Genomic DNA, 21,270 nt, shown 5'->3' with positions numbered 1-21,270 from the left:
CAGTGCTGTCAGGGTCTGATTGAGGAAGATTGATCAGCAGTCTGTGTGTGTGTGTGTGTGTGTGAGAGAGAGAGGGAGAGAGAGAGAGGGAGAGGGAGAGAGAGAGAGAGACGGGTTAGTTCACTGTGTGTGATGAAAGAGTTCCAAGGTGAACGGTAGCAAACAGGAAATTTGTGTGTGTGTGTGTTTTTAGCTTGGTGTCTCCCATGTTATTTTTACAATGGGAAATAGTTGAGGTGTGGCTAAAGAGGGAAACTTAAAGTTTCGACTTTACCTCTGACTGCTGACACTGCAGACTTCCAAATACTAAATAAATGTCTTTTCACAAAAACATCACCAATACATCATCAATTACAGCAGTTATAAACAGTATGTAGCTATGGAAACATACAGCTTTATCCCTGGTGTAGTAGTAACCTAGCGGGGGTCTCTGGTTGTCACTTTTGAATGATGTCATCTCGTCAGTCGTCTTAAGAAGGTTTTTTACAAAAACAGGAGTTTGATGGATGTACGACCGTTCACGTTTCCTTTTGACCGCTTCCCATTAGTATGTGTAGTAAATAAAAGCGAAACCAGATAAGTGCTTAGTGGCTAGGGCTCAAGTGCTTAAGGCTGAAGAGAGGCTGGAGACTGAGAGTAGCTGTCTTAAGTGTGTGTGTGTGTCTGTCTGTCTGTCTGTCTGTTTAATAAAGTGTCTTGTCTGTGTGTGCTCAAATATGCAAGACAGAGGAGACTGCTTGACATGGAAGTTGAGAGGTGTGTGGGTGGGGGGGGGGGACTGTGTGTCTCTATCTGAAGTGCATGAGGTGAGGTGTGTTGAAAAGCAGGAGAGCAGGACAGGAAATGAGTTGGCGAGAGAGACCGCAAGAAGGGGACAGTATGAAACAGAGCTGACGTCTCTCTCTCTCTCACACACACACACGCACACACTCATATGCACATTTGCACACAGTTCATAGTGTTTTTATTTTCTTCTTGTGTTTCAGGGTCCTGAGTTACTAAGTAAATACGTCGGCGAGTCTGAGAGAGCCGTGAGGGAGGTCAGTGCATTTTGAGTGTGCGAGCGAGTGTTTTTGTGAGTTCTGTTTAATCCGGTTTGTGTTTTTGATGTTTAGGTTTTCCGGAAAGCGCGGGCCGTGGCTCCCTCCATTGTTTTCTTTGACGAGATCGACGCTCTGGCTGTAGAAAGGAGCAGGTTTGCGTTCACACACCGTAACAAGCACTATAGGTGTATTGTCACGCACTATACACTGTTTTTTTTTCTTTCTTTTTTTTTCTTTTCTTTTTCTTTCATGTATGAACTTTTTACACACGACAAACTAGTTTCATAATCAGTGTTTTATTGCAATTGTAAATTCTTGCACACTGATCCCACATAAACCTGTTTAACGTGAAATGTTTTAAGGTACAACAAGCTTACAGAAACGTTTTGTGTATATCATTTACACGCAGTCATGTTCACATACAAAGCCATTTTGATCCCTCAAGCCCCGTCAACACAACTAAAGGTTTCACAGCAAATCTCTTATAACGCAGTAGACCATTTATGAAAAACCATTTCCACATGTGGAACAATGAGCCTGTTTCGGATTTGATAACGTGTTTATTAAAGCAGTTCACCAAATCACTTCCACGTATAAAATTCTTACACACAACACTCTTATAACAAACCAGATTTAGTTTTAGCAGCTTCAAGCAGAATACTCGGTTTTATTTATAAACCACTGAAACTACATAGTCTGTTAAATTCTTGGTTTCGATTGGTCAAAAGGTGTTAATTATCTATAGCAGCACCTCTAACAATACATACACACCATATACCATACTGTTATACTATATATTAATATACTAATAACTATAAATGGATAAAAAGTACTTGACTTTAATAAATAAGAAATTGTTAATGTTTGCAAATTTATGTTGTCCAAGATGAATAATGAATGAATAATTCTGGATGTCCTGTTATACATACACATAACTTATTTTAGGTGCAACGTTGTTGCATGTAACAAGTTTATATCTGAAATTTCTTTGTGTATTAAGCGACGCATCTGATTTTTTTGTACATTTGTTTATACCATAAACTGACAAAAAAATAGGCATTTATACTTTAAATAGCGTTATTCCTTAGATGCTAACAAAATGGAATAAGTTTTTGTAAGAATGTACATACTAGATGTAACATAGCCATATCACCCTAAAGCTAAGCAGGGTTGAGCCTGGCCAGTACCTGGATGGGAGACCTCCTGGGGAAAACTAAGGTTGCTGCTGGAAGTGGTATTAGTGAGGGCCAGCAGGAGGTGCTCACCCTGTAGTCTGTGTGGGGCCTAATGCCCCAGTATAGTGACAGCGACACTATAATGTAAAAACAGCACAGCCTTTCGGATGAGACGTTAAACCGAGGTCCTGACTCTCTGTGGTCATTAAAAATCCCAGGACAGTTCTCATAAAAGAGTAGGGGTATAACCCGGGTGTCATGGAGAAATTCCCCCATTAGCCCTTCTCTGTCATGGCCCCCTCATAATCCCCATCTCTGAATTGGCTACATTAGGCTCCTCTCCACCAGTAGCTGGCATGTGGTGGGCGTTCTGGTGCACTATGGCTGCCGTCACATCATCCAGGTGGATGGTGGTGGTGTTGGTTTGAGGAGGTTTCCCGCCCAATACGATGTAAATCGCTTTGAGTGCCTTGCAGAGCGTTATATATAAATCTAAGGAATTCTAAGAATTAGATACAAAAAAAAAAAAATAGATTACATTTTTTTTTTTTTTTTAAAAATGAACCAGTTTCAGATCTGATTTTGTTAAACACACTAAATCAGTTTTAAATCTTAATTGGTATATACACAGATCTAAACTTGCATACAATAAACCAGTTTCAGATATACAGTATACACACTAAACCAGTTTCAGATCTATACACAGTTAATCAGTTTCAGATCAAAATTTGTTATACATAATAAATCAGATTCAGGCTGAAATTCATCAAACCTTGTTTTGTCCAGTTTTGGATAAACCAGGAAACTCATTATTGGATGTATAGTTGTGTGTGTGTATATATAGATGTATAGTATAGTTTTGGATGTAAACTTATAATAAACCAGTTTCAGATCTAAACTTTTAAATGGTCTAGTTGTTTTTAGATTGACCTACTTAAGACAATACAGTAAACCAATTTTGTGTATTACATTTTCTTTGTGATATGTATAATATTACTAATTTAAATACACTTGCCAAATTAGCCTGCTCTACTTAATCCATTCGAACAGTCAGTTTTTGATGAAGCACAAATAAGTTTTGAATATAAACCACACATAAACTGCTTATATACAGAGTTAAATCTACCTTCATTCTGTCCTTGTTGACCCCCAACATCCTGCGTCTTCTGTCTCTGTTCGCTTGTCACTTTCCTTATATGGTCACAACTTCTTTGGTTCCCTTGCTGATCGTTTCCACCTGTTGTTTGTTCCCTGTGTTTAGTTTGTGTATACATACCCTCAGTGTTTTCTTGTGCGGTTGCGACGTCTTGCATGTTCATATGAATTTTGAAGATGTGGTTTTTCCTCGGTCTAGGTTTGGTTCCTAGTCCCTTGTGTTTACCTTTGGTGTTGACCCTGGCCTGTATGTCTGGCTTTTGATTATGGATTGTCCCTCAGTGTTTTTACCAACCAGTGTTTTTGTCCCCTGCTTGGTATACCAACAATGATTACTAAATACATACAATATATATACAGTAAAGCACTTTTAGGAAGGACAAGTTTAGAGAAACTGTTTTTAAATCACTTTAATACACAACAATAGTGTTTTAGGTCGAACAGGGTATATATGTGTAGGAAGTAATTTGTACCTGAAACAGTTTTTTTTAAAATTATTATTATGTACAACAAATCAGCTTGAGGTATATACAACAAATCAACCTGTATTGTGTGTACCGGCAAAAGCATCAAATCCTTACTCTTAAGCTCTTACCCACAAACCAGTTATTAACCAGAAAACCAGCCTTAAAGAAACAACAAATCCCTTTCAGATAAACCAGTAACAGGTCTATGCTTGGCGTACACAATAAACCAGTTTCAGACCAAATTTGTTATGAACAATGAACTACTTTCAGATCCAGAGTTGTTATACCCAATAAACCAGTGTCCCATATAAACCTGTTATATACACATTAAACCAGTTTCAAATCTAAACTTGGTATACACAAAAAAAAACAACAACTTGCATACAATAAACCAGTTTCAGATACACAGTAAACCAGTTTCTAATCTAAACTTGTTCTACACAATAAACCAGTTTCAAATTCATTAAAATTCACCTAAATTCATTAAAAACTATTTTTTCCCCCCTAGTTTTGGATAAACCAGGAAACTCTTTATAAACCATTTTTGTAAACTTGTTGTACACACTAAACCAGTTTCTAATTTTAAATTGTTATACACAAGAAACCAGTTTCAGTTTTAAATGCATTATAAACCAGTTTTGGATGTAAACGTGTTGTTAACCATAAACTAGATTCAAATATAAACTTGTTATAAACAGTAAGACAGTTCCAGATAAAACCTGTTATACATGATAAACCAGTTTCAGATCTACACTTCTTTTATTTATATATATATATATATATATATATATATATATATATATATATATATATACACACACACACACACACGCAGAATAAACTGGTTTGAGATCACAACGTTATACAAATTAACCCAGTTTCAGGTCTAAACTTGTTATAAACTACAAACCAATTTCAGATCTAAACTCCTTACATGCAATAAATCAGTTTAATATCTGAGCTATTTCAGTTCTAAGCTCATTATACACTGTAACCAGTATATATACTTGTTATACTGTACATGATAGACCAGTTTTGGATCTAAACTTGCTCTGTATAATAAAAGTTTCAGATCTAAACTCATTAGACAATAAACTAACCAGTTTCTGATCTAAGCTTGTTATACATATAACCAGTTTCATATCTAAATTCAGTATATGCACAGTAAAACCAGTTTCACAGCCAACCTTCTTGTACACAATAAACCACTTTCAGATCTAAACTTGTAATACACAATAAAGGAGTTTCCGATCTAAATGAATTAAAAACAGTAAGCCAGATGTAGATCTAAATTTAATATACATAACAAACTAGTTTCATATCTAAACTCTGTACACTATACTATACACAAAAACCAGTCGCATCTAAATTTACTATACACATTAATCCAGTAATCTACACTTGTTATACACGATAAACCAGTTTACAATCCAAACTCTTTATTTCCAATAAACCAGTTTTTGACCTATACTCATAAACAACCAACCAGTTTCAAAAACATTATATTGTTATAGTTATACACAGCAAATCAATTTTCCATGTTAATGAATTTGAGATACATGCACAATGATCTCCTACATAAAAATCACAAATAAAATGATGCAACTCATAATGTATGTGAAGCACCTGTACGCAATAAACGAATATTGTTCTGAATGTTAGTATTTCATTATTGATTTATATGTGGATTAAAAAAAAAAACGATTAAATGAAAACTATTAAATTTGACACACACACACACACACACAAGCAGGAACATCTGTGCAGTAGAGACACGTACACACACAAGCATGTCTTTGTTTCTGTGGAGACAGATGGAGGAGAGAGTGGAATGGGGCATACTTCCTGTTCTCTCTCTCTCTCTCTCTCTCTCTCGCTCTGTGTGTGTGTGTGTGTGTGTGTGTTTAAAGTACAGAGAGTGTGTTTTCGTTCATCTTTAGTGCATGCTGTGGATCCTCTAATCTGTCCTTCTGTGTTTTTATGTTATAGGACTCTTCCGTACACTGCCTTCTGCGTTCTTTTACTATCCGGACATTTTGAACAAGTTAGGGTGCTTCGTTTCAAGCGTACTTGATTTTAGTACACAAGATCATGCTACATACATGCAACTGAATAAATATGGGCTAGTAATATAGGCTATGTTTTATGTGTGCTTCATTCTGGTGCACTAAATCCTGTACACAACGTTTTACGTAACCATTTTACTGTTCTGCCAAAATAGGGACATCTTATTCAAGTGTACTTTTATTCTAGTGCCCACTATGATGTGTTCCATACTCTGGTACTGACCAGATGGTAATCTAAGGCGCCTGTTTTCAAGTGTACTTCATTCTAGGGCACTTTTTTGGTGACCTTTCAATAACATTACATGTCTTACATGATGGGGCGCTTTGTTTTAAGTGCACTTTATTCTATTTTTCTAGTTTTCAACATGTTAGGCCTCTTGTTTTAAAATGTACTACATTCAGGTTGGACCCTAGATACCTTTTTAATTCCTTTTCAAGTGTCCTTTGTATTAGGGCACTATATACCACAATTAAAGACTATGAGAGAGAGAAAGTGTGTGTGTGTGTGTGTGTGTGTGTGTGTGTGTGTGTGTGTGTGTGTTTTTCTTGTCAGCACTCTGATACTGCAGCCACTTTATTAATTAAAGCAATGACTGGGCCAGAACTAATAAACGCACACTTTATAGCTTCACTTGACTTGACTTGACCACACACACACACACACTGGGTTTGCTGAGTCAGCTTTCATTTTGTGAATTGAGTCAGATTAAGGGATTGATGCATTTGTCTATATTTCACACACACACACACACACACACACACACACACACACACTGTTCTTAAAGCTTTATACGTTTCTGATAAAAGGATTTTGCATCCTACTCTTCAGTGATTTATGCATGCCTACGTGTCGCATATAGATACTTACTGAAAAGTGTTTTATTCCTCTCTCTCTCTCACTCTCTCTCTCTCTCTCTCTCTCTCTCTCTCTCTCTCTCTCTCTCTCTCTGTCTCTATTTTTTAACTGTTTATGGCTACATTAAATCATTACATGTTAGGTCCTGTTATAGCAGGTATAAAGAGTCGTTCCCTTTTTTAAAGTCATATTTAAATTAATAAGACAAACCAAAAGCAGTTTGTCATGTTACAGAGTGCCGTAAAACTTGCAGCTTTACCTTTGACAGTGGAGATTCCTTCCAAAAATCTCGCCATATCAATAAGCACACGTTTTTAAATCTGTTTTTTGCGGAGCACCCACCACACAACTCCCCATGTAGGTTGTTACTCTAGAAATAAGAATGGAATGGAATGGATGGAATAATACATACCACAGTGCCAGTAATACATAATAAAGCCGTGTGTGTGTGTGTGTGGTGATTTTGTTTTTGTTTCTCACGCGTGTGTTTTAGCTCGTCCCGCTCGAGCGGAGTGGCCGATCGGGTGTTGGCGCAGTTGCTAACAGAGATGGACGGAATCGAACAACTTAAAGACGTCACGGTTCTCGCCGCCACCAACAGACCAGACATGATCGACAAGGTAGGCCCTTCTGTTCAAGTGCACTTCTTTGTAGTGTACTTCATGCTGTTGGATGAAGCACATCCAACCATAACTACATATTACGGACGGGTTGATTGTAGGGTTCATTGTTTGTTCTAGTGCGCACTAAGCTGTAGCATGCTACATGTGTACCTCCTTCTAGTGCACTATACTATTACACTGCAGTAAGTCCCTTCTTTTTAAGTATAGTTCATTTTTAGTGCATTTGAGAAGTACGTAGTGTGTAACAGCACTAAAACTACAATGAAGCGTACTGAAATCTTAAAAGTTCATTTTTCTTGTCAAGACCTAAACGATTATAGTAGGGGATTTGTTTACAAGAGTACTTCATTCTAGTGCACTAGACTATGTACTATTTTTAACAACTGGACTTTTGTGACCGTTAGCACCTATTTAAATTTTTTTGAAGTGTACTTAATTTTAGTGTGTTCTAAGCACCTTCTTGTAAACGATGTAACTGTAGTGCACACTACACTGGTTTGTGTTAAGTTCAAGACAGCAAGATCCTTTCTCATGCTTGTGTGTGTGTGTGTGTGTTACTGTTGATTGACTTGCCCCTCCTCTCGACCCTCAGTGACTTCCTCCTGCCCATGTGGTTTTTGGAGCCATGCTGTGCGTCTGTTACAGCTGTCAACCTCCTTTTAGAAAGTTCTTTTGGATTTTTTTTATTCGTTTTATTTAATTAATTTTTAAAAATGGAAGAAGAATTCATCCAATTAATTTGAATATGCAAATGAGCCTATGATGTCATACTGCCAGAGTAAGATGGTTGGCTAGACAGCTTCTGGAAGGGATTACTGTCTCTGAGTGCCTTGTATAATGACACTTTTTTTTTTTTTTTTTTTTTTTTTTTTTACACGTTTGCGATAAAACTCTACGTTTAGAATAACGCAGGACGAGCGAGTTTCCACCGGGTTGTTTTTCTCTACGAACCCAGACATTTGCGACATGCACACGCACACACATGCACGCCACCGAAAACCACATGAGCAGGAAGAAGTGCTTGGGGTCCTAAAGAAGGAGGATGTCAATCAAGAGAACACTGATGTGGCAGGATACTGCTGTCTGTTTATTTGATCAGCGTTGAAAGAGAGTGAATGATTAAAGAAAGACAGGGAAAGAGAGAGAGAGACTGGTATTAGAAAGACACAGATAGCCAGCCAGATAGATAGATAGATAGATAGATAGATAGAGAAACAGTGAGACAGGTGCTCTGTTGTTCATCTACTCTTTTTTTTCCTCTGTGTGCCCACACACAATATCTATCTATCTATCTATCTACCTCTCTCTCTCTCTCTCTCTCTCTCTCTCTCTCTCTGTGTACAAGGTGAAATCTTCCATGTTCTTCTTCACCTTTCCCCGCGATGAGCACAGCCTACTCCATTTTTATTTGTCGATCTTATATATGCAAACATATTTATACTTTTTAAACTGTTTTAAATTAAGGCTGCTTTTGCACTTGAGAAAAATCGATTGGTAAAATTCTTTTAGCGCGCATATATTTAAAAACAAAAAACAACAACCCCCACAAACTACCCAAACAAACAAAAAAACCCCCCAGCTAAATGTTACGTGCACACTGTAATTATAACAACGCTCTTATCAGTTCTAGCTAGTATCGACTAAGGCCCTGTTCACACTAGTGTGCTTTCGTTATAAAACTGCATTTTAAAATGAAAACGATCCTCGTCCACGATGGCGTTTCCTCTGTGTTTCAGAAACAATCTCTGTCCACACTACACAACCGAAAACGTGTGTCACATTACCATTCGTGCACACTGGGCATGCGCATACAAGTGTAAACAGGAAGTTGGCTCCCTGTAGGGTTTACGCTGCTTGAAATGAGATTTGTTGGTGATTGCTCTAATTGTAGCTCGCCTCTTGTGCATGTAGGTGGCTGCAGTATTATAAAATACAGAATTTAATGGCTGCTAAGAATGACCACAACGCCAGAAAAGCTTGCGGTTCAGTCTCCTTGTCGTTCGTTTTCAAAAGTCTTCATTTTCGAGGGTCGAAAACACCGGAGTAGTGTAGATGACAGGTGTAACCGTAACAAAAATTATGTATTTTAACATGAAAACGCACTATTTTAAACAGGGCCTACCTCGCCTAGCTAGCTATCTACAGGGGGTCCGAAAAGTCTGCATACACAAAGCGAGAATTAACACAAAGCGAAAGATGTGGCCGAATCATCGATGGAGCTTATTAGATAAGTGCCAGTGGGGGAATTTCACCAGGACACCAGGGTTACACCACTACTCTTTATGAGAACTGTCCTGGGATTTTTAATGATCACAGAGAGTCATGACCTCGGTTTAACGTCTCACCCGAAAGGCTGTGCTGTTTTTACATTATAGTGTCGCTGTCACTATACTGGGGCATTAGGCCCCACACAGACTACAGGGTGAGCACCTCCTGCTGGCCCTCACTAATACCACTTCCAGCAGCAACCTTAATTTTCCCCAGGAGGTCTCCCATCCAGGTACTGGCCAGGCTCAACCCTGCTTAGCTTCAGTAGGAAACCAGGCGAGAACTGCAGGGAGATATGGCTCTGGCAGATATCTCCTTCTTCTCTTTTTTAAAATTTAAAAAAAAAAATTTTTTTTTTAAACGATCCCTCCATCACTTTCTATACTTTTTATAACAAGATTTTCTTTAGAGAAATGCATATCTACTTTCTTATTTTTGAATTTAGCTCCCCTATTAGCGAGAGAGAAAGAGGAAAAACATTAATCAAAGAAATGTCCAGTAGGGGGTGCTCTGAACAGTTGACGATCACTAGGAAAGAATAATGAGTTCTTTTTCTTTACTATAGTGTGGGTGTTTGTGTGTGTTCTTAATATTCTTGTCCTATAATGGCTCTCTCTCTCTCTCTCACACACACACACACACACACACACACACACACACACAGTACATTTTTATTGACTGGATATGATCGGCGGATACGGTCTGGTTATTTTCAACTGTACTTCATTTTGCCATGCATTTACTAGCTGTAAGTGATTGGCAAGGCTGAACACTTATTTGATTTAAGATGTGTTCTACTACACTACAAACTACCAGCTGTACTTGATATAGAACATGGTTTCAAGTGTGTTTTATTCTAGTGCACACTACACTCTAGGTCACTATAAACTATTTTAATAACTGTACATTAAAAGCAAGTTAGGGCACTTGTTTTCAAGTGGACTGTTTCGAGTGCACACCCTCTTAGAGGTGCCATTTTATTTTTTATTTTTAGGACTGCACTCAAGTAAGGCCCTAAATTTAGTGTACTTCACTCAACTGCTCACTGCTTTCTGGCACATTCCAATATAGGACACTTAGTTTCAAGTGGACTTTTACTAGTGTATGCTACACTGACTGAACATCAACAAGGTATGTTTGAGGTACAAACAAAGATTTTTACTAGCTACATGTGATCTGCCAGCTAGGGTCCCTCTTTTCAAGTGTACTTCATTATACTGCACATCATGTACTTAGAAGCTACGCTTTTACTAACTGCTCATTTTGGATGATGTTGCGTCCCTCTTTTCAAGTGTTTTCCTGCATATATAGAACTTGTTTGTTCTGGCCTGCTGTGCTGTTGAATGCTAGATACCTGGCGAGTACCAGGACCTTTCTGTTCAAGTGTGCTCCATTCTACTGAATTCTATGCTGTAGATTACTTTCTACACTGATATCTTTTCACATTGAGGGAACTCGAACACAACTATTACAAAAGGTGCAAACATTCACTGATACTCAAGAAGGCAACATAATTCATTAAGAGCCAGGGGGGTGTAAACTTTTGAACAGGATGATTTGTGTAAATTGTTATTATTTTGTCTTCTGGGAAACATGTAAATATGTCAAATGTAGCTTTTGAAGGGCAGTACTAAATGGAAAAAAAGATCCTTAAACAAAATAATAACAATTTACACTGATCATCCTGTTCAGAAGTTTACACCCCCCTGGCTCTTAATGAATTATGTTGCCTTCTTGAGTATCAGTGAATGTTTGCACCTTTTGTAATAGTTGTGTATGGAAAAGCAAAGAATGCACAGGATCTGGAGGATTTTTCTGAAGAACAGTGGGCAGTTTAACTTCTCAAGACAAACAAGAGTCTCATGAACAACCATCACAGAACATAAAACAATCATTGATCATCCAGGTAACAACACACAGCATTAAGAGACAAGTGTATGTAAACGTATGACCTCAACTGTAATTGGCTAAGCTGCTAGTCAGATTCTAGCTAAGGGTAAATATAGAACAGATTGAATTGTTGGCATCGTTTTAGACAGTTTTAAATGCATTTTACGATCTCGACGTCAGGGACACATTAAGGAACTTCCTTGCATGCACACTTCATTTAAGTACACACTGTGCTGTAACACATTACATACTTTCTTACTGCACTCGGAGGTGTTTTACATAGTCCAGCAGGTTAGGGCCCTTCATTTCAAGTGTACTTCTACAGTACTAACCTGACATAGTCACACGAATTAGGCCTAATCTCTTTAAAGTGGACTTTATTCTAGTCATTTAAAAGTATAATTTGGGTTTCAGTTGAATGTTTGTAGCTCATTATTGGTTAAAATTTGTGTGTGTGTGTGTGTGTTATGCAGTTTTGCCCTTGCATCTTAGCGTGTCCCTTTCCTTTGTTATTTTCCTCGCGTGTGTGGCAGCAGTTAAAGGATTTGCGTTCTTTTTTTGTATGTTTAATCTGAGGTTTTAATCTTTTGTGTTTCATTGCCATGTGTGCGAGTGTGTGTGTGTTTAATCTGAGGTTTTAATCTTTTGTGTTTCATTGCCGTGTGTGTGTTTAATCTGAGCTTGAATAATTGTTCCCTCCCAAACTGGACCACTTAAAAAAAAAATTTTTTTTCGAATGACCACCGTGGCATCCCGATGCAATTTAAAATTCTCCACACTTGATTATGAAGTTACACACTGTGACCCGTGTGACCTTTCATGCTTCAGAATGGCACAGAACAGAAGAATGATAAGGGGAAAGAATGAGAGGAGAAAAAAAGCGAGGTGGATGAAATGAAAAGGTTTTTCACTAATTGCCTCTTAAGAGCCTTGAGCTGACAGGAGAAAGGAGAGAAAAAGGAGAGCGCGAGGGTTAAGAGGCAAACCGTGAAATGGTGACTTAGAGGTGTGTGTGTATACACGTGAAGGATTGCTGCTCTTTGTGAGGACCAAATGCCCCATAATGATAGGACTATGTGACAAGTTGGACCTTGTGGGGATATTTGACTTGTCCTCATAAAGAAAGGTGCTATTTTACAGGATGTCCAAAATGTCCAAAAAAAAGTCTTTGTTGGGGTTCTGGGGTTAAAGTACAGGTTAACATAAGGTGTATTTAGGTTAAAGTGATGATACATCAAACAATAAAAAGTTCACCAAGTTCCTAAATGTAGTCATTTAGCACAGAACTAAAGATACAAACTTCAGACAACAAACATGCATAATGTTGGCTTTGTAATAACAGAGCGTATTTAATTTTTTTTTGTATTTAAGTTAAAAGTTAAATTTGGAGCCATCTCCATTTTATACAATATCATTTCCTTTGAAAGCTTGAAAGTAGCGCAAAAATTGTGCCAGAAAACTGGACGTTATGTGGATGAAAATAGAATGAAAATATTGTAGAATTAAACAGTACCCAAATTCTTTACTCAAGTCAAAGTGCCATGATCAAATTTACATAAAAAGTTTGTTAACATGTGAACATAAACTTACAAGAAGGACACCTAAAAGAAAAAGTCGTCTTCTTCAAATCGCACACTGGTTTCAGTAATGGTAAATTACTAACACATCTGTTCTCTTTATTAGTAAATAAATGGATAGCTAACAGCTTTATTCCTAATCATGCACATTAGCTAGTATGATAATAGTTAAGATAAGATAATACTTTTCCACATAAGGGAAATTAGAGTGAGGATAATTCTACGGAGAGTTCTAACGATACAATATAACTGAACGCTAATAGCTACCTGGCGCAATGTGAATACAAATTGTACCTAGCAGCAGATCGTTTCCAGTGCTGAGTATTTAGCTTACAGCTGAGATGACATCTGGCCTTCAGTTTGGAGCTAGAACATTCATAAAAGGCAGTTCTGATCAGTGTTTTCTTTTAACTTGTTGTAGTATTTTACTGATTACAAAGTACAAAAAAAACATACACTTCTAGCCATACGCATGAAGAAAAATTCCCAAGGTCTTCAGATATTGTGCAAGTCAGTGAAACACTGTATATTTTGACTCCAAGATATCATTTAGACCATGTTCAGAACTGTGCATACAACAACACTTGTAGTTCCAAAACATATTTTATTATCTAGATAAAAAATAAGGATAAAAGTAATATTGTGTCTAAATAAAGGAAATTCATGACGAGACTTTCCGAGCTCAAATTTTCTCACCAGATAATAACACAACCTAGTCACAATCAATCAAGCAGTGCAATGTAAACAAAAGAGGCTACAACAAAATCTAATTATTATATAATAACCATAAATAATTGGAGTTAATTCAGTAGCACTTGATATTAAGGTCCCCTTAGCTAACATTATTTACTGCATTAGTTAACATGAACAAACCATGAATTTCACCATTAATTAAAGCTGCAAGCAGCATTTTCAGGGGCCAAGCGCTCAGACTCGGTGAGCTACGCATTCACAGATGCACTACAGTTGTTGCATTAGTGATCACAAGAAAGCAGAGCCATAACTATAGGAAAAGGAATTCAAGAATGATTTGTTTCACGCATTTTGCCTGTCCGTTATGGGAGAACAATGTTGAGTATCAGAGTTCCTTTGATATCTTTTGATTAGACTGGTCTCAAAATTATGTGAGCCAAATTTGGATAAGATTGGACAAAGTGTGGAGGACGAGTACCAAAAATGGCACTAAGTTGGAAGCATTTTTGGCATGTTATTGTAACTTTTGAATAGTAAGTTGTGCTATCAGAAAATTTGTTGCATAGAGCCAGGGAATCCAGGGATTCCTGGTTTTTACATTTTGGACACATGGTTCAAAAGTTATGATCATAAATGTACTTCCAAATCAGACCCAAATTTGACCCGATGGTGGCACTAGAGCGTTGGCAGTATTTGGCCCAAATTTGGTCTGAATGTTCGTTAGACCCTCCCCAATCAGTGTGTCAAATTTCACAACTTTTTACCACACGGTTCTATAGGCTGCCATAAACAACCTAGCCAGAAGAAGAACAAAAGGTAGAATAATAATACTTACTTATTACTAAACTTAATGCATGTATTAATTCAAGTGTATTTAAATGTTAATAAAAGACACCTGCAATTATTAAAGATGTAAAGATAAATTAGCGATTATTGCTAATAACATTGATAACTTACTTAACTGTGGTGTTCAGGTGTAAATATAAAAACTTTATTCAGCCTCAGTTCTGAATTTGACCACTTAACAACCACAAGCATGTGTGTTAATGTGTTAAAGTGCTAATGTTGGGCTTTGCAAAATGTTTTTTTTTTTTTTTTTATTGATGGTATGATCATTGGTAAAAAAATGGAAATGTTTTCTTTAGGTGGGATGACAGTTTCATCTGCCACGTTTTACAGCTTTCGGTTCTGTAAAAGAATTATGAGGCATTCTTCAGATTTGTCCAAGATGCCTGTGGTGCCACTTTATCTTGAGAGCAAAGACCCCCCCCGCCCCAAAAAAAGGCAGCGTCTTCTCGTCTCGACCCCTAACACGAACTCTGTTCTTTATAACAATATTACACAAGTTGAATATTGCGGTATGCTGTATAAGCGATTATCAATACAAAGCCTGCACATTTTTTTGTGTTGAAGTTTTCAAACCAGCTGTTCCAGTTGTCAGATTTCAGCAGAGAAGCTTAAGCTTGAAAATTCATTCAAGAAAAAAAGAAGGGAAAACCACATAATGTGAGGCGGAACCGCAGCGGTAGTGTGTGTTTTGGTCCAAAAATCTTCCCGGAGGAGATCCATAACCCTCAGAAACCGCCAGAGGAAGTGTGTTATTTGTGCAGAACCGGAATTCCACCACATTCTCTTGGAGGAATGTGAATAGGTGATATGTTTGTATTGTGTTGTTAACATCTTATGATATAGTGTTTTTTTAAATAATACTTGACAGAAATGTAATATAATATTTATTTATTTATTTATTTATTTGTCGAGGCTTTATATACCGACTGTAGCTGTCATTATAATGGCCAATTTATCAGCGTGCAGGATCACACTCTTAACTTCCAGTAAAGTCACAATGTAGGTGAGGTAAGTAAACTCAAGCAACTCAAAAGAATTCTAAAGCATCCATCATTCTGCGACTGTTACAATTGTGGATTCAAACAATAATTAAATTGAAGTGCCTCGATACACGAATCACTTGATAGAGACGAGTGAAAACAGGCATATAGCTAATCGCGCGTCCTCACATGATGCCCTGACATGCTTGCAGAACCGTGGTCATGGGAGTTAAACCTCGTGTGAGCGATTGTGGCTAAATTAGCTTATTACAATATTAAACCCTTAAAACCTTGCTTATTAGTACCATTTTATATATCTATATCTATCTATATCTATCTATCTATCTATCTATCTATATATATATATATATATATATGTCTGTGTGTATATATATTTATAAATATGTATATATATATATATATATATATATATATATATATATATATATATATATATATATATATATATATATATATATATTTGTGTGTGTAAATATTTATATAAACTGCCTGAAGTTGTGTAGTGTTTATGTTTGTGGCCTACTTAAGAGCATCTTTAAGAACTCTGACAAAAATTGTTGGTTAGGGTGTGTGTGTGTGTGTGTGTGTGTGTGTGTGTGTGTGTTCTTTATCATTGTGCATAAAGGGGTTGTGTGTTTTCAGAACCCATTTATGCACAGTGTTTAAGAACCAAACTTTACATCCTGAGGGTGTGTATGTGTGTATGCATGTGTGTGTTTGTTCAGGAGAAGGATCCCCAGGCAGGTATCAAACTTCAAGCAGCGTATTAGTGTCATATTTCTGAAAACAGCGCCTCAGAAGGCCTCCTGCTCTAGCGCGTCAACAGCTAGAACAGTCTCCAAGGTTCTCTCCGCTTTTCCAACACACTTTCAACGCACAAAATGCTCAACTTCTATATTAAAATGATTGTATAATGAAATACTTTAAGGGCTGAGATGAGTAGTAGTGTGAGTGTGGGATATGGGGTTTTCATGGCCTACTTATTCATGTTTGCAAGGACCGGATCTTTGTGGGGACCAGAGGTGGATTTGACATAGTGGGGACTCTGTGTGTGTGTGTGTGTGTGTGTGTGTGTGTGTGTGTGTGTGTGTGTGTAAGTTTTTAAGTTTTTGTATAGTTCTTTGCTGTGTTCTTTCAGTGTTGCATTTGCTGTTTTACTAAAATTCTGTAGTTATGTCATTGTGCCTTGCTTTTCCGACACTTCTTGTACTTTGTGTAGTGGTGTGTATTGCGTAGTGGTACGTTGCACTGTGACCTTGGTGTAGAGCGCCCAGGATTGGAGGGATAATGAAATCTATTTGACTGTGACAGGGTGGAAGTGTGTGTCTCAAAAGTGTGATGAACGGACAATTAGAGGATGCGTTCTTCTCGTTCGTGTGTTTCTGAAACACAAAATACTTTTGTCGAGGATCCAAATACATCTGTGTGACAGATTAACAATGCCGTGTGTGTGTGATCCTATTCTGTACCTCCCAAATAGGATCTTATTGGATCTTTTCTGTTATGGCTGTAAATACAGCCCCATATAAAAGGTTTTTCGGTGGGGGAATTTCTTGCGTTGAATGGAGTCATTTAAAAAGCTCACGCGGGCGTTTTACACGCACGCCGACGTGTAGCTGCACGACTCCTCTGTGAAAGGAGGAAGCAGATCCGGCGGCTCACGGAGGCAGCTGTTAAAAATGCTGATATTGAACTAGCCTTTTCATAATCCGTATTCCGTGAGCCGCCATCGTGTTCTTCTCTCCTCCTCCTTTTCAGCCGTTGAAAAATGGCCCGAGCGGGCTTTAGATGATACAAAAGATTAGCCAACACACACACACACCACTTCCGATGCCGGGCTTAGAGGAGGAGGAGGAGGAGGAGGAGGAGGGTGAGGGGGTGGGGGTAGAAAGAGAGAGAGCGAGCAAGAGCCAGAGAGAGAGAGCAGGAAATGAAGGGCTTTTGTGAGCTGATATCTGGCAGCGTGTAGCGTCTTGCCTCCTGGCCGGACCACCGGGCCTTTGGAATGCCTTCAGCTCAGGAAATCTCTTTGCACATACAAAACACACACTTACACAAGTGCACTCTGTGTGTGTGTGTGTGTGTGTGTGTGTGTGTGTGTGTGTGTGTGTGTGTGTGTGTTTAATACACTTGGATGATAATTAGAATGAATGATCCGGAAAAAAATATCTAGCCATTTTTTTTCTGACCGGGATTGTGGTCGAGATTATTTTCTACAAAAGGTTCAAACCAGTATATGATATCAAACATCTGCTAAGCATCATTACCCGCTTATCCTGTGCTGACATGATAAGAATCAGAATCAGAATCACTCGTACCACTGTTTGCATCCGACCATAGCATTCAACATTAAAAACAAGTGTCATGACGAGGGAAGGGAAATAAAGTGATCTTAATTAGATTTTTAAACGGGAGGAGGAAAAAAACCATGTTAATATTGACACAGCTCTGTCATGTTTTGTTTTTTACTTACCCTGCTTTTAAATGCCACGTTGTCCAAAAATCAAGCAGTATATTACAGTCCCACCATAATCTACTTCTTTGTAATGTATATAGAAGTGTTTTTTGTATGCAAAATTGGGGAAAAAAAACTACTGTTGGATATTAAAAGCTACTTAAATCACAAGATCATATGTCCTGCTGTTATTGTACATAAGTATAGTTTTACATTTACAGTTATTCACTTAGCATACGCTTTTATCCAAAGCGACTTACAAATGAGAAAGATACAAGCAAAGCGATATCAAGCAGAGAACAATACAAGAAGTGCTACCATACAAGATCTATTAATTGAATTCCAGAAGAAGCAAAGTGCAGAGTAGAGGTGTAAGTGCATTTTTTTTTTTTTTTTTTTTTTTAACCTTGAAACGTGTTTTTTTGCAAAACTTTCTACTTAGCTGTTGTTTTTTTTAAAATTTTAAAAAGATTTTTCTTTTTTTTTCAAATCAAATACAAAACTAGTTTCACTTTGCATATTTGTTCTGAAAACATTCTACTTAACGATCTTTAAGGATTTTAGAATTTAAAACCCTTTTTTTCTTTGTTGTAAATCAAATACAAAAATAGATTCACTTTACATATTCGTCCTTAAAATGTTAAGTAGAACATTTTAAGGACGAATATGTAAAGTGAACCTATTTTTGTATTTGATTTACAACAAAGAAAAAAATTCATATTTTCTACTCAAGAAATTACTAAAAATTAATTTAAAAAAATGTACTATTTATTTATAGTAAAAAAAAATTATTAATTTTTAGTAATTTCTTGTGTAGAAATTATTTTATATTAATTTTGCTGTTATAAATGCAGTACAAATTGTAACAGCTTGTGATGTATGTGTGTTTTTCTTCTATATATCAACAGTGCAAATGCAAACGATCTTTGTTTTTAAAAGCTTTTAATTCTTGATTTTTTTTATTTAGTTAGAGATTACTTTTTAAACCACATCATTAAAGTGTACACCTAACAATGAAGGCACCATTAGGCATTGAAACTGTTGTGTATACCTTTCGGTGCAAGTCAACACCTCCAAATCCTGCTCCTACACACACACACACACACACACACACACACACACACACACACACACACACACACACACACAGAGAGAGAGACAGACTAGATAATCAGTCTACACCTGTGAGGATTGCAGCAGGGGCTTGTGGGAGTGGCAGTTATCTCAAATAATACCCCTATTGTCTACCCCATAACGCTGGGAACTACCCCAGACCCCTTTCCATTACCACCCCCCCTCCTGACACCATATTACAGGTGGATTATGGGTAAGTTTGAGGATTTGGACAGGACCGAGGAGATTCAGTAACGTTTTTTTTTTTTTTCTCTCTCCTTGTCCTGAAAGTGGCACATTTCCTTAATGGGAAGCCAAATCCGAACAAACAGGGGCTTTTTTGTCACTAGCGGTGGGGTAACAGAATCCTGCCATAGTGCCCTAATCTGCCCCGTCATCTCGGCCTCCGTTTCACACGGCCATTGTGGCAGGAACGAAATTGATCCTGCAACTTCTGCCAAAAAGAGATGTATTTCTGCCTCGTAGCAGTCTGATACACACCTACATAGCTTTTTAAGCCAAGAGAAGCTCAGTGTGTTGTATCACATCATACCTACAGCTTTCACTGCATAAGAACACTCTTCTTCAAGGGATTGATTATTTGGCATTTTATACCCTTCTCAAGGGTCAATTCATTAGCAATGAAATTATTCTTACTGATAGTAATAATAATACTAAACAGTTAACCTGTCCTAGCAGCTCTTGGAGTTTTTTTCTTTCTCTTTGCCCTCACTATTAAGATTCATCACTGTAACTGAAAACACATATTAGTATATAGCCATATACATATTCCCAGTTGCTTGGAGGACATCAACGCACATGTGATTTAATATCGGATTTCTTAAAAAGGTGTGCAAGCCCGAACAGGACGGCAGACATGTTCGCTTCCAAGAAAAGCAAGATTAAAAACGTGAAAACCGAGAAGTGCAGCTTTGCTACGGCAAGAGATTTGAGATAATGACGCCACCTTAATGTAAATCGGAGTGTTCAGTCGATCGTCGTATTTTGAGAAACGTTTAAGAAGAGTAAATTCCTTGCATGTTAAAAAAAGATACTAAAAGAGACGGTACTGGACTAGTGCGATACCTGAGAAGTTGTTCAGGATATGATCATTTTGCTTTAAAGTCCCTGTGAAGTGCATTGTAACACGCAGCGTTATTCGGTGTGTTGACGTAATTTCCATTGAAACAGGAAGTCAAGGCAGGACGTATTGAGTGGCTCCTCCCCCGTTTTAAATAGCAAGTAGCGTTTCGCTTACCTCACAGCCTGGGCTAAGCCGTACTTGATGTTGGGGGCAAACGCTTCAGATTCTCGAGAGCATTTGATTGGACAGAAAATCTGATCAGAACCTGAAGTGCAGAATGAGGTCATCAAAATTGTTGATCCGTGTCGGTGGTAGAACAAGACTGTAAATTTTGAATGTGTATATCTTTGAAATGCGAATTTTGTCAATGTTTTGGACCACACTAGCTTATAGATAACCTTAAATGTCTCATACAAGATTTACATGCATCCAAGGTCAAAAAACACTTTAATGTGTTCATAATTTAAACTGCAGCATTACCTTTTTTGCCCTTGTGACACAAACGACTCGTTCAATGATCCGTTCTAAAGGATTCATTCTAAACTCCTCCTTTCAGAGAGCATACTCTGCTCTGATTGGTTAGATGTCCCAGTCTGTTGTGATTGGTCTACCGCTGTCAGCGTGTGTAGAAAAGGAAACGCCCACTACCATAACCAATTTCAGCTCCGTCTGTCAGCGAGCAGCCATGAAGACCAGAGGCGGGGCTTTTTGTTGCAAACCTACGTAGGTTAGTACAGGAAGTAAGTCTGGAATTACTAATGACTCGTTTCAGCTGTTCAGAATCAATTCCTTCTTTCGGGAGTGAATAACTTCGTTTGTCATGCACTTTGATTTTTGAAACTTTGCAGACGTTTTTACATTCACAAACAGCTCTATAACACACTAGATGAAAGGTAATATTTGAAAAAAACATAACCACCAAACTTCAATTTTGATTTAGAACAAATCTTATTAC

At 37.6% G+C, this 21,270-nt stretch overlaps 1 protein-coding gene across 2 annotated transcripts in view; it reads left to right on the top strand.

The window, feature by feature from the left end:
- Nucleotides 1–21,270, top strand: part of spata5 (spermatogenesis associated 5) — a 102,911-nt gene that overhangs the window by 23,515 nt on the left and 58,126 nt on the right. For both annotated transcript variants that reach the window (XM_053688204.1, XM_053688199.1), the window contains exons 12-14: nucleotides 987–1,040; nucleotides 1,116–1,195; nucleotides 7,256–7,382. In XM_053688204.1, the coding sequence (XP_053544179.1) occupies nucleotides 987–1,040; nucleotides 1,116–1,195; nucleotides 7,256–7,382 (261 nt within the window). The remainder of the gene's footprint in view (nucleotides 1–986; nucleotides 1,041–1,115; nucleotides 1,196–7,255; nucleotides 7,383–21,270) is intronic.

The sequence above is a fragment of the Ictalurus punctatus genome, chromosome 2 (genome assembly GCF_001660625.3).
Source record: "Ictalurus punctatus breed USDA103 chromosome 2, Coco_2.0, whole genome shotgun sequence".
NCBI classification, from domain to species: Eukaryota; Metazoa; Chordata; class Actinopteri; order Siluriformes; family Ictaluridae; genus Ictalurus; species Ictalurus punctatus.
This window is presented reverse-complemented; position numbering and strand designations above follow the sequence as displayed.